Raw genomic sequence first — 15242 nt, 5'->3', positions numbered from 1 at the left:
GTCTTGGAGTGTTAAAATGTGACTGATAGATGTTTTGTTCTTGGGGAAGCCTCTGATAGGCCTGCGACAATGCAGCACAAGAGTGAGGGCTCCCTGCAACACTGCGTTATGGACTCACCCAAGACGCTGACTCCCACCCAAGATCCAAGGGGGCCCCAGTGCATTGGAAGCCAAACGGCCAGAATAATCCATGCATTGTTGTGTATGTACTGTATAAAAGCCTCGTGTCTCTCTGACTGTGCGTTCACACTGTGAGCAACTTGGTCGACGGGTCGCTCTATTCTGACTGATTATGGTCGGTGTGAGGGGCTCTGATTGCATATGGTGTGATCTGCAGCTACAAACTTCTGAACAGGCAAATCATGTACTTTTGCTGCTTTGGTATTGCCTTTCATAATGTCACATCATTTTGATGAGTTAACACAGCCAGCAAGCACTAATTAGGGAGCACTAATTAAAAAAAAACAGAAAAACTCAATAAAATTACATCAAAGCTTACCATCGACCCCAACGATGGATGCAACCTGTCTTCACCATCACTTTTAAGACGTTTATTCCTGTAGTCTTTCAATTAAAAGCTGGCTGGCTGGAATCAACTTCTCGCCCATTTTGCACTTGCCAGGTAGAACTATTGTTCATGACACAAAATCATATCAGTAGGGAAACAAGGAGGCACGCAAATCTGATTGGCTGTCGACGGCCACTGACCGTGAAAAGTTCAGCTGTGGCCAACTTTTCTTGGCCGACGAGCTTGTTGACCGCCCGCATATCGACTGAGTCTCCCCGGTCGCTCAGCTCTACTGGAAACGAACGGACCCCTGGTGACTTGGCAATGTGAACGCACAGTGATATTTCCCCAAAGTGAAATGAGGGCGACCGGGCAACTGATTCAAGCGAACGCACAATAACATGCCCCGACACAAAAATCCTGCCCGGAGGTGACAGCTCTGAGAAAGGATAGCCGAGGGTTTGTTGTTCCATAAACTCTGCATAATGCATATCCCACCCAGGCTGAAAAATGAGACTCCCACGGCAGGGATAAGAGAGCTCCTCTATGTTTGTGGGGGCAAAAGCATGTAATAAGAAAGGAAAGAGGATGTGTTTGAGTCACACAGAGACAAATAACACAGGGCTTTGAACTGTGAAACGAACACACCAGCACCGCGGGGGAACAATGACTCTGCCTGCTCAGCAGTTTGAGGGAGAACATTGCCTCATACAATAACTGGACTGCTGCTGCTGCTGCTGCTGCTGCTGCTGCTGCCCAGGCCTGAGGTAATTACTCCCCTTTAAGAGCTGATGCATAATGACTGTGGAGAGACGGGGGTGTGTGTGTGTGTGTGTGTGTGTGTGTGTTTGGGGGGGTATGGGGGGGTAGAGTGTTTATAGATCTTCACATGAGGGACCCAGACGCCACATGAACAACATGATTCAGTAAAGATCCAGTTGTATCATCAGTGATGTAGTGCTGCATAAAAAGCTTAACTTTGACTTCCAGAAGGCAAACCCCCACTGATATAAACAAAATCAATTATATTTACAGAAAAAAACATTGATTTATGTTTTTTTCTCCCTAGAAGACCCTATCTTTATATAATCTGCATCCGTTTGATACTACTTACTATGATGTGTGCTATGAAATTATGTCTTAAAGATTTATATCAGCCAAAAAATGTGGGTTAACACTATTCCACAAACAAAAAGGGTGGGTAAACTGAGTTTCGGTGCATTTACCCACCACTATATCCCTCTTAGTATTATGTTTCCATAACTTTGGCCAAGTATAAATGACGACTGATTGATACCTCATGATAGCAAGAGCAAAAGACAACCAATCCAAACATAAACAATTTGCTGAATCTGATAAGTTCTAATCTTGTGCAGGTCAACCAGAGTGTCACTCTAAGTGCAAAATTCCCCCTGCAAGCCGGGCTCTTTAAAACTCGCTGCCAGCGCTGTTGCTGTTACAGGGACCCAGCAGCTGTTGGTCTGTGACCCATTTTTTGTATCCCGATCCCCACGTTAAGAAACTCAAGCTCTTACACTCTCCGCTCTCTTACCAGGCTCTTACAGGAAATTATCAGATGCTGGATCACAGCTCTGATACTCCAGCAATCCCTCCCCTCTCTTTAATGTGAGTAACAGCAGGCAGAAGCAGGAACAGAAGACTCCCATCTCACGCATTTGGAGCAAAGTGTTCCAGGTAATGTATGAAGTAGGGTTAGACTGATATCAGTTCGCTGGTATATATATATATATATATATATATATATATATATATATCGGGCCGATATTGGCCTTTTGTTAAAAATGGGATCTGGTCCAATCAATTTCGTCCACCTCTGATATGATGGATATGATGCAGTTTGATTGATTACATATTCATTGCAGAATTGATCATTACTGCGCTGGTAGTCTATGGGAATTGATTCTGACTGAATTCCATAAAAATAAGCATGAATATGTTTAATTAGTTGTAGTAGTAGCCTGGGTTTCAGTGGAGAGTTTTAGTGTCTCATGGTCTAAATGCTGTTTTAGAGGCTTTTCCATTCCAACAAGAACAAAATTAGGAAACCACTGAATACTTGGAATTGTTTTTTGGTATAAGAGAGTGATAATCGGCACAAAATATGGGCTATCGGCAGCTTCAATCCAAACATATTGCTATCATTATCGGCCTTCAAAAACCAATATATATCAAATGCTAGCATGAACTCCTTTGAAACAGCAGTACCCCAAACTGCACGCTGCTAATGGTTCGACTGCATGACAAAGTAAATTAGCATCCCAGCGCCTCCCCATGGACTTTCCCAGAGGCGACCATGAGGGAAAACCGTGTGAGACCCTCCACACAGTGTAAGTGTATCTCCTCAGGCCCGCAGAGAGAGGAAGGCAAGGTGCTCCTCAGTTGGTCTCCAGCCATGAAGGAAGCAGCTGCCCGGGCTCCACTGTTGCTTTAACCTCCTCTGGGCTTTTCCTGCTGACTGGGTGACGGTCTCAGATTCCCATTCATGAGGCAGGAATTTCATTATCGGAGGCAGGACAACAGGCCACCGGAGTAAGAATAATAATAAAAAAGCTGTCTCCTAGTTCAGTGGTCAGGAGCGGCGAGTGAAGGACTGATTGTGTGCTACTTTTCACAAATGATACTTTTGTGCAGGAGAAATATAATTCCGCAGTTGCACAAACCCGCCGCAGACCAGACCTCATGCTTCTTCTCTCTCTCACGCACACACACACACACACACACACACTCAGTCACAATTAGCTGGGAGGTTTTGCTGAGCCAAAATTTCGAAATTCCATGGAGCAACAAAAATGTAGAATGGCTAGCCTACATAGCGGGTGTCTGTAAAGGGATTGAGCGCTGAGAGGATTTGGAGGGTGTTCCAGCATTTTTCAGATTCCCTCGCAGTGTGGATCAGACCACAGGCCTGGCTGCTATCACTCACGCCGCCTGGCTGATCGCTCTATCTGCACAAGCGATATTACCCCATCATAAACAGCGATCATCATCTGCTCCTCAAGCTGTTAGGGGAAGCGGCTACGAGCCATCGGATTCAATAAGATCTCGGAGATGGCATTCGAATTCCCGTTCCCATGCCGTACAGATATGTAGCTTGTTTCCTCCTCGGTTTGCACCCCGTAACCCCGGTTACAGCCGTAGCCCTGCCGCTCTCTCACCGTCAACCCCATTCTGTCGCCTTCTCTTTCGCCACTCACTAACTCATCAATTCCCATTCACTCATCAGCCAGATCCCCCAACTCCCGACCCAGTCAAACCTAATCCTCCTTGACCCCTCCTTCACCTTCCGTCCCCCAGGCACAGCAACCGCTACCTCCCTCTCTGCTCTGGTCTCCTCTGGGGTTGGACCAATATATGGGGTCCAGATTTGGTCCAGTCAGTGTCGTCCACCTCTGATATGGTGGATATGATGCAGTTTGATTGATTACATATTTATTGTAGAATTGATCAATACTATACTGTTTTTTTTCTTGCTTTTATGTTCAGGAAGCCTATTTATTCACTTCAACCTAGCTGACGGAAAACACCGAATTCACATTTTATTCTTTGCAACATTTCAAAAGTTCACCTAAAATTTACTTGACAACTGGATGGAAACAGAACTAGTATCAGCCTTCAGAAACCCATATCAGTCTATCCCCAGTCTCCACCATCAGGTTTGTTCTAGCAGAGTAACAAAGGCTAAGTACAGTAACTATGTTGCAGTTCAAGATGAAACCCCTTAAAGCCCCTGTGGCTGTTTACTATGGAAGTGTGATTCAGCATAATCTGAGCAGACATGTCAACTTAAACTGAAGTCTAAAAACCTCAGCGGGTTCTAATGTCAACAGTACAACTCTTATGTGACGAGCAGCCTGCAACCGCTACTGATTTAACTTTGCATAATGTGTAACATGAGATTTCCACCATATAGAAGCTATGACACCTACTCTTACAAAGTGACAGGTAGCATAAAATTGAAATACAATGATGGAACCTTTAAAGGATAGTAGGTAACTTAAACTGGTAATCCTCGGGTTCGTTTTGTTGCTTTTGTCATCATCGCTCATTGCTGTGGTGTTTCTTCACCTGTCAATCAAACAGTGTGTCCAGTGCTGTGACGTCTTTTTCCTTGGACTTTCCATTGATGCAGTTTGCGTTCCTGTAGGTGGCGCTCTGTTCTTTGTCTGTTCAGCCATGGTGGCTATCACTGCTCATGCTAACTACCCAGTTCTTCTTCTGTTTATTCCAAACAAACCGAAAACTCAAAACGCATCACTTCCTATGTACCAGAGGACTTTTTCCAGGAAAGAGCTACCAGACTCCGGGTGTTTAGAACAGTAAATGTAAAAGCTTTCATGAACTGGATATTGGTTGAATCACTACTGTGTTATAGCTATCGGCAATTGAGATTGGCAAAACAGCCATTTATTTATATGCGAATGTCATCGATTATTACTTTGTTTACCAAAAGAGAACACAAGGATACAGACTGGATCCTCTAGATTTTAGAGATAGCGAATCACGATCTTCAGGTAAGGTTTTTTTGGTTGCGTTTTTTCTTATACACTCCCTAAAATTTTTAATGTACAACTGAAGTGTAAGGTCAGCAAGAAAAATCCACAAACACTGCTCAGTCACTTCTCAGATAGTCGGCTCTCTCCTCCTCCTGGCTCTTATGCAATATGACACAGTTTCATCCATCCAGCCAGACTGGGCTGCTGCTGTACAAAGAATGCTTGAGTGTGTGTGCGTGTGTGTGTGTGTGTGTGTGTGTGTGTGTGTGCGCTTGTCGTGTTGTGAATTCTTCAGGACGTGGAGCTGATTTTTAATGGATATAAAGTCTGCCTCAGTTTGCATCTCTCTCCAGAGACCATGTGGTTTTGGGGAGGAAATGGAAGCTTTGGAGTTGGCCGCCCAGAGGAGGAGGAGAGGAAAGGAGACGAAAGGAGGAGAGGAGAGGAGAGAGGAGGAGGAGTGAGGAAAGTGGAGGAGAAAAGGAGAAGGAGGTGGAGAAAAGAGGACAGGAGAGAGGAAGAAAGGAAAGGAGACTAGATAAGATGAAACAATGAAAGGGGGAGAGGAGAAAAGAAGAGCAGAGAAGGAGGGGGACTGGAGAGGAAAGGAGATGAAAGGAGGAGAGGAGAGGAAAGGAAAGGGAAGGAGGAGAGAGGAGAGGAAAGGAAAGGAAAAGGAGAAAGGGGAAAGGAGGAGAGGTTAACTGGCAGAACCCCATTAAGCTCCAGACTCCGGCAGACGTGAGTGCAGAGGAAAGAATTTCCAAATCTGGCACCTCGCTTCATCCATCTCGCCTCAAGACACCAGGTGCATACATACATATACGCTCTCATCTAATCATCTCTCTCTCTCTCTCTCTCTCTCTCTCTCTCTCTCACACACACACACACACACAAACCACCTGAACCGCTTTTACTGTCCAGCACTGGAGGTGTAAGCTCACACCCTCCCATTTACACACTTTACACATTTGCCTCACTCTACCACCGCGGCTCTCAAAGTTGGGTCCGGGGGCCACCCAAGGGTGCTCGAGGAGGGTTCCAGGGCTCCTTGAAGGGGATCCAAGGGGTCCACAGCGAAATAAGGAATAGTTTAACTTCACTATGATTTAATTCACTCGAAATTATCCCAATTAGAGGGTGTATGAGGCGGTGTAGACAGTTCTACAATTCAACACCAGCAGAAATCTTCCCATATGGCTCCCTGGGAATAAATCTTATCAAATGGAGGCTCTATAATGTGAGGTTATTTGCGAGTTCGTGACATGAAAACGTTGGAAAACCTCTGCTGAGCCATAGCATGATCAGTACAGCACAGCTGGCACATAAACTGCAGCCTACAGAGACGCGGCTCTGGAGCGTTTTTTTTCTTTTCCCCCTTTTTAACCAAACTCCAACTTTTTTTCGTGTAAAGAGGAGGTTTCAATTATTGCATGCGCCCCAGATATGAACATATGGAAAGAATTTATTTATACAGGTTGTCAAAAGTGCTGGTGGTCTTTCCTTGGGTGGTGTTATGTAACTTTGGGGGTGCAGCCCAGTTCTCAAGGTCAGGCCGTTCTGGTTAATGACCGCGCACAGGGGAAACGTTGTGGAGAAAGTCTGAGTGTGGTTTTAATTGTCTCCAAACTAACGTGACAACACGAGACAGCTTCGAGCGCCGCGCCGCGCGGGCGCTCGCTGCACACTTGGATGGCTCATCTTGTTGTGTCTCTCCGCTGAAGGTATGAATGACTGGAGGAGGTTGCGAGTGGGTTTGCTATGTCCCCGCCGGCAACTATTTACAGTAGCAGATTGTAGTTTTAGTTATACAAACATTTCTCGGAGGCAGAGCTGCTCTGGGGGCAGAAACAATCAGTTAAACCTCAAAGGGCGAAGCCAGAGAGCCACAGTTGTTCAGAGCAGAAGTTAGCTATCTGGTAAACTTGAATGGAAAATAAGGAACTCTAGTCAAAATATAAATAAAACATATAAATGGCAATGATTTATTTTTTTCACTAATTCATGACCATGGCATTCATGATGTTGGAAGATCAGCAGGTTAGCTAACTAGCTTATCTAGACAGCTATGGTTCCATCACCTTGCAGACTAAAGGGAAAATGAATAGGGGTGTAAAATGATGTTAATGCCTCTAACTACATGTGATGCCAAAACTGACTATTTTGCTTAATATCTTTGGATTTAATATGGATTTGTTTATTTGTTAAGGCGGATGGGGAACCAGTTTTGAAGCCGCAATGAAAAAATGCAAAAAAAAAATTTAAAAAATCGCTAGCATTAAGCTAGCTTAGCATGTCAGCATTTGACATTCTAGCATAGAGAGATGTAGTAGCACATATTTTAAGAATACAGTAGATTAAGTCAACAACACTCCCATATAATAAATTGGGAGGGTTGAGAAGTCCAATTAACTTTCAACATAGGCGAAAACTAAAGGAACTGACATGATATGGGATGACGACAACACTTCAGTGGTCTATAGGCTAACAGGCTAGTATGGATAGTTTGAACTTGGAGGGTCAACTAGGCTAAGTAGCTAACCTAGATAACTTATAGTTAGATTGTATAGCCTAGTTAGTATAGTTATAGTATATTTAGATTGTATTTTTCAGTTAGTAGCAGAGCGACAGGCTTCATAATATTAGCTTCCTCCTCTCTTACCTCTGGCCTTTTTCACTGGGCTTCAGTCTAAATTGTTACTTAGCCAGAAAAACTGTGCTTCTTTGGCTCCGCCCACTGAGGTTTAACTCAACCAATGAGATTGTTTCTGCCTCCAGAGCAGCTCTGCCTCCAAGAAATGTTTGTATAACTAAAACTCCAATCTGCAACTATTTAGACTTTTCCATGACAACTTTCCTAGCTGGTCATTAGTGTTTTTGACTAGATCCTGTGTTCAGGTAGAACTTTCCAGACGACAAAAACTGCTTCACTTCAAGAGAAGGCGGACCGGTTTTGCTCTGCCACAAAAAAAAAAAAATCCTCTCTGTGAATTCCTCTCACTAGAAAAATCTATAATCTTGGCAAAGAGACGCCGAGGGTTAGGAAAATATGCACATTATTAATGTAAAAGCGAGAGAGAGAGACGGTTGCTCTGTGTTTGATAGCGTTAGCAGCGAGAGCCTCAGCAGGTTCCAACAAGAAGTTTGCAGACGGGAGATTCACATTAAATAAGGAAACATCTGCATTCCACACAGCCACTCTTACAACACACTGGAGCTGAATGAACATCAAAGCATGGGAGATACCAGTAAATGCTGCTCTGAAACCTATGATTTATTAGCGCTGCTTCCCTGGGATGTTCAACTGCCCCGCTTCAGCAAGGAGGGTGGAGGGGCAGACAGTAGTTCATTCAAGCAGATCATTTCAGGGGATTTACAATATTATTCAGGGTTTTTGAGGCGTGCATAAGAAACATCCCCTACATTCAGGAAAACTCACTCCATCCCATATAGGGTTTGACCGATAGCGGTTTTTGAAGACCGATACTGATAGTGAGATTTTTTTGGATTGAAGCTGACGATATTTTGTGCAGATGTTCATTGGCTTTAAATTTGAACATTTTTGTGCCAAAGAAAAGTATTTAATCCAGAATTCAGGATAGAAAAGCCTCTGAAACAGCATTTATCATGGGACACTAAAACTCTCCATTGAAACCTAATAATCATAATCATATGTTGATGCAAGCTTGTGTGGAATCTGATCAAAATGTCGCATTAGAATCAGTTCAGGTTAAGGTCTTCCCATAGACAATTAGTGTAGTATTGATCAGTTCTACAATAAATATGAAATCAATCAAACTGCATCATATCTATCATATTAGAGGTGGACGACACTGGCCAATATCGGCCCCACATATCAGCAAACCAACATATCAGTCTAACCCTAATCTCATATCCAGTCCCATCCTCTCTATCTATCTATCTACTTCTCTCACTCACCTTGTACAGTACCACAGTACTGGGGCTGGCCAGCTGCAGCGTTATGGTCTGCATCCGGAGCAGGAGCGGGACCGGTCTTAGCCGAGCGTCGCTGTCGGACCAGCCGGTGTTTCAGCCCAGAGAACGACTGGGACGGGTCATTCTCACCGACCGGCTGGATGAACAGGCTGTCCTCCCCTATTTGGACAAGCCCGGTCTGTGCAGGGAACAGAGAGGTAAAATAAGATGAAATGTTAATGATCCCCATGGGGAAATTGGGTACAGCAGAGAAAAATAGAATATGAGTAAGCATTTAGTGAATGGAGAGTATTTAAACATAACACATTTCCGGTTTGTTTGGGATAAACAGAAGAAGAACTGGGTAGTTAGCAGGAGCAGTGATAGCCACCATGGCTGAACAGACAAAGAACAGAGCGCCACCTACAGAAACTCAAACTGCATCAACAGAAAATCCAAACTCCGCCCACACTGTTTGATTGACAGGTGATCTCTGGGAAGTGCAGTGCCGAAACAGAAACACCACAGCAATGAGCGCTTAGCACCAAAGATGGAGACAATATCATAAAAAAAACAATTACCACTGTGAGTAGAAATAAGATATAGAAGAATGTAATTTACTATGGAGCATTTCACCAACACACCACAACACAGCCCTCTGCTTCAGCACCAGGGAATGAAGAGATAGGAGAGTTTCTGTTTTATATTTGTGTGTGTGTGTGTGTGTGTGTGTGTGTGTGTGTGTGTGTGTGTGTGTGTGTGTGCGTGCTCTTTCATCCCTTGACACGTGCATAGCGACACACTCAATACATGCATCAAGCGGAGGTGAAGGGAGAGCCCTACTGCCGCCATAACATTTGGTCAGGATTCATGGCTGTGTTGTAAAGGTACATCTGGCGGGCCTGTGAAAATCAGTTCACAGGACATTAACAAGCCATCCCTGCTATTATCAGGGACCATATACTGTTCCTATGGCAACGGCCCACCACCTCGTGTTGGAGGATAAGCCCTTTTTCACTCACAATGACCTGAGGTTATGAAAACATCAACAGTAGCAGCGAGGGTTCGACACTCATTCACAAAAATCATTTATGGGACGTATTTTTGACAACAGACAGAGACTCTGACTGAAATTGAATAAGGATGACTGCTTCCGGCTGCTCACTTAGATGCAGCACTTTTGTCGGATGAAAACATCTTGTATTTCTGAACAGTGAAGTTTTCAGGAGTTGAGAAAATCCAACCAAGCATTTCTGAAAGTTTCATGGGCCCTAGAGGGTCATGAACTTCACCCAACACATAATGAACCAATGAAACCCATATATTAAAGTAGTAATTGGCAACATTTTCATATAAATAAATGTCCATTTTGCTACTGTCTATTGCCACTTATAATAGTGATTCAACCTATATCTAGTTCACGAAAGCTTTTACATTTGGTGTCTGGTAGCTCTTTCCTGGGAAAGCCAGCATGACTGAACAGACAAAGAACAGAGCGCCACCTACAGAAACTCAAACTGCATCAACAGAAAATCCAAAGAGAAAGTCGTCACAGTGCTGGACACACTGTTTGATTGACAGGTGATCTCTGGAAAGTGCAGTGCAGAAACATCACAGCAATGAGCGCTGAGCAACAAAGCTGGAGAAGAACATCAAACACACGAGGATCTTTGGGATTACCACTTTTCAAAAATTCCATCACTGGAAAAAGCAAAAGAGTCTGGTGTGCTGTATGTGTGACCGATGGGTTTAAGCAGGGATGTAAACAAGATGCTCTTTGACAGGGAATCTAAGACGGTGGAAAACGGTGGAAAAGAAAGCCACAGGAGCTGAAAGAGTGGCAGCACGGCGAGGCTTTTCCACAAATCATGGCACTTTTGTACGAGGGGGATGAGGGAAAGTCGAGTGTCAGAGTCTCATGTCAAAGTAAGAGAAGTCAAAATCAAGGAAATGTCTGCAAAACAAGTTCTTACCACACTGCACTCTCTCTGGCACAGCGGCTTTCTTTTCCACCTCCGAAACTAGATTTGCGAGCTTTTCGCGCAACCACAACAACAACAACAGCGGCGGCAGCAGCGATAAACAGTGACAAGACACGACACAATGCGAGAGCAGCTGCCACAGAGCATCCACTGTGAACGGGGCTGGTCTGAATAATGTGTGGTATGCCATAAAATAGAGCAGCAGCAGCAGCAGCAGCTAAAGTCTGTTCCAGCCTTCCTGCAGGCATCCAGCTCCCGGCTGAGCCCCGGGGCCAACAAATGCTGTTACGCAGCATAATGTGGACTGGAGGATGGATTAAAGTATTTCTACAGCTCCACAAACATGGAGACATGATACTATTCATAGGCATTAGCTGTGGTACGGCGGAGAGAGAGAGAGAGAGAGAGAGAGAGAGAGAGAGAGAGGTATATCACAACCAGGCGCAGAAAGCTGATAGGAGGGATGTGAAATTGGTTTTAAAATCACCCCACCCCACCCCCCACCTCCTCCTCATCCTCGGCTGGGAGAGTTTGATGTCTCGCCTTCTGTGGTTCACATTCACATATCTGCTTCCTTCGCTTCCCATATCCCTTTCATTGCTACATGCTGCATACTTTTCATAATGCTTCCACTATTTCATGCTGCATCCATGTTGATATTGCTTGTTACATCTCTATATTTTTATATGTTTCATGCAAACTGATGTTTATATATAGCACATCATTTGTGTTTTCCATAATCCAGGTTTAAGTAAGAAGTCAATGCTTTAAGTAACATCCATACGATAGTAATTCATACTCTTTCTCTCCCTTGTTCTTATAGTTTTTGTTGCTCTTATTGTGTTTGTTGTTTATGTTTCTGTTCTATTTTTACGCTTACACTCTATTTTTCTTGGCTGTATCCTATTACTTTTGCTGCTGGCACGACCCAACTTCACAACGAGGATGAATAAAGTTTCATCTTCTCTTATGTTTTAGTCTGGGATCAGTGTGATAGAGAGGTAACGCACACCGAAAAATTGTCGAGAGGTGCCGATCACTGGAAGTTAATAGGAGGAAACAAGAAAAAGTGCGTCGCACACTCTGGCTCCATCAAAGTCTGGGATCGAGCCAAGCTTCAAATGTCGCTGCTGCAATCAAAGATGCCCTGGTGGAAGTTTCACAAACATGGAGACATGATGCTATTCATAGATGAGAGAGAGGTATATCACTGAATACAATCACTATATACCCCCCCACACCCATCTGTCTATCTGTCTGTCTGTCTGTCTGTCTGAGCACTGTCGGATAAATATGCATCAATTTGCATATTAATGAGGTAAAACTGATTTTCTTGACACGACTAGTATTCCTTAATGCTTTAAGACATGGAGTTCACATGAATGCTGCCCATGTGTTATGTGAAAACAAGTATGCTGACAGAAATATTTGCTAATTACTGTATTCATTTGCTTAATTTAATGAGCTTATTAGCATTACCGGTTATGTTTAACATGTCACAGTAATTATGGCGGGACATTAGGCAGCTCAAGTGCTTCTTGTTTGCCTGAGCTGGTTTCTGTTTTAGTCTGGAATCGAGCCAAGCTTCAAACTCTGCTGCTACAATCAGAGATGCCATGTTGGAAGCACAAATACCATCCAATTTGTCCGCTGTCTTCCCATTTCAGCTACACTACTGACACAAATATAGGAAAACCTTACACACACACACACACACACACACACACACACACACACAAGGCCTGGTGTCAGGGGGCTTTGTTTGACCTGAACCTCAGCCAAAAACAACCTAGTGATTTAACAACATAAATAAAACTGCCTGGAGGTGCCACTGTGCGACACTGAGAAGCTGACAGTATGTGTGCTGACCCGACCCGGCTGACACGCAGGGTGAAGGGACAGCGGCTGGGACTGGATAGTGTTACTTGCAGCCTGGACTGTGTAGCAGATCAGTGTCACACAGGCCAGCCAGCCGTAATACATGGCGGTGAGGTGTGTTTCTGTATGGGGAAGACTGGCTTTGTCCTGCTGTAGGTGTCACTGAGCCTGACCTAGTTAGCTCCCACGAATGGATATAACATTAAAAACATTCATGACCTATTTTTTTTTTTTTTGTTCAACATAATACCATCCAGCACCTGCCTGGAAGAGAAAAATCAGATGCATTTAGCTGAGAATCAAAGAGATGAAAAGAAAAGGATCAAAAGTCTGTTCTTTTCTAGGGGCCTTCCATAACTTGATTCTGAGTTTGGTGTGTGTGTGTGTGTGTGTGTGTGTGTGTGTGTGTGTGTGTGCGCATGTTTGTGTGTGTGTGTGTGTGTGTGTGTGTGTGTGTGTGACCCCCTATCCTGGACTACTAGCTGTCATGCTGTAAGAGAGCTGACTGGCTGGCTGACCACAGCTTGGTTCCAACTCAGTAGGAGAGACTGGAGTGAACTGGGAAACTGGGAATGAGTGGATGATTAAATTCACTTGTGGTCACTAATAAAATTGCTAGGCCACCCAAACAGACACACATTAGACCCCACGGACCCAACTATGGGAAGACTATAGTTGATGTTGATTTAGCATTCAGTTCAGTAGAACTGTCTACACTGTATGTAGGGAAATAATAGTGATGAGAATGAAAGGACTTCTTATATATTCTCTAACTGGGATAATTTCTAGTGAACTGAATTATAGTGAAATTAAACTATTCCTCAGTTTGCCCATTTTGAAAACCCCTGGGTTAGAGAGACTGTTAGAGGTCTCAGGTTATGTTGTTTCTATCTATCACACCCATCATGTGTCCTGCCGAAGTGTCCTTGAGCAAGAACCTTACCTGCTCACTCACTGTAGATCGCTCTGGATCAAAGCATCAGCTAAATGCCTAAATTATCATATGTACAGAGGCTATATAAGGAATAAGGCAACAACATAGTGGTTACAGACACCGTCAAGCCCCAGGTTCAGCAAGCATCCACCCTGCTGAAGTGTCCATGAGCAAGACACTGAACCCCTACCTGCACACTCATTGTGCATTGCTCTGGAAAAGAGCACTAACTAAACTAATGTGGTGCTTTTTTTTTGCTCCCTGTAGGGAATTTCATCTTTTCTCTTGCCCCCCTTTCACAGAGAGGTCAAAGGTCACGCTCATTTGCAGAAGAGCAGCCCTGGAGCTGGTAGGGATTCAGTGTCTTGCTCAAGGTCACTTCAGCAGGGTGAGGGGTTTGAACCCGGGTCCTCTGGTTAAGGGACGGTCTCTTTAACCAATAAAAGTTATTACCTTGTAGTATACCAAGGGCAATCAAGTACAATTTAGGCATTTAGCTGCATGATGTACAATTATTGAGCATGTAAGGGCTCACAGTCTGGCTCAAGGGCACTGCAGCAGGGTGGATGCTTGCTAACATGAGGGCTTTAACCCTGATCATCCTGTTGGAGGAAGGTCTGGAACCAATAGTCCAGCCTGCTGCCCTGTTAATTACAATCTAAACTGTCATCTGTATACAAGGCAATGGAAAAACAGAGGGGTGTGGATCCCAAATGCTTGAAAAAAAAGATCCAAGAAAACTACAAAAAAAAAAACTCCAAAAAATGAAGATGGGACATTTACCAGGCCGCCGCAGGTGCTGAGTGACGCCAGAGAGTCCGTGTGATTGACAATCCATCCCGAGTAAAAGCACAGCTGCTCCTGGGAGATGCGGGACACCTTTGCGCTCTGGTCCCCCTGCCTCTCCTCCACCGCGAAATCCTCGGAGAGAAACGCGTCGTCCCGCCTCAGGTTTAAGTAGAGGTTCCTTCCGAAAGCCGGCAGCGACAGGACCAAGTTGTCCGGCTCGGGGTGACCTCCCCCCGGGGCGTCCAGGGAGCGCTGGCCGCGGCGCCGCAGGGTGCGCCGGGTCTGCTCCGGGGACAGGTGCGCCTCCTGTCCGGACAGCAGCCTGGGAACCACTTCATCTGTCTCCAGCTCGGATTGGGCTGTGGGAAGGGACAGTTTACATCAGAAAGCAGCCACCGCGAGCAAAAAATAGCCTCCTGACTTGGTGAACTGCTTGAACTGTCTATTCTAATGCTGCGTGGCTGATTTAAGCCGTAAAAACTTCAGAGCTGAGCTTGTGGTTCTTTTAAAAATCTGCAGGCAACACCAATTAGGAATAGTGTGCAAGTCATTACTCCATTGATTACTACTCATTATAGCCACTGCCGGAGCGCAGTACAAAGTATCCCATACAGGAGGAAACTGTGTCCCACTACTACCGATTGACTATATTTGAGTGTTTGAAATAAATTCCCTTTCTTTGACTGGGGAAATGAATGACT

General features: G+C 44.5%; 1 protein-coding gene across 1 annotated transcript in view; it reads right to left on the bottom strand.

Moving 5' to 3' along the window:
• adamts17 (ADAM metallopeptidase with thrombospondin type 1 motif, 17) overlaps nt 1–15242 on the bottom strand; it is a 97929-nt gene that overhangs the window by 82543 nt on the left and 144 nt on the right. The window contains exons 2-3 of the mRNA XM_071908908.2: nt 14536–14900; nt 8962–9157 (exon numbers count right to left, since the gene is read on the bottom strand). Of these exons, the coding sequence (XP_071765009.2) occupies nt 8962–9157; nt 14536–14900 (561 nt within the window). The remainder of the gene's footprint in view (nt 1–8961; nt 9158–14535; nt 14901–15242) is intronic.

Source organism: Centroberyx gerrardi, chromosome 1, assembly GCF_048128805.1.
Source record: "Centroberyx gerrardi isolate f3 chromosome 1, fCenGer3.hap1.cur.20231027, whole genome shotgun sequence".
Lineage (NCBI taxonomy): Eukaryota > Metazoa > Chordata > Actinopteri > Beryciformes > Berycidae > Centroberyx > Centroberyx gerrardi.
The sequence above is the reverse complement of the archived record's forward strand: the minus strand, read 5'-3'. Positions and strand labels throughout refer to the sequence as shown.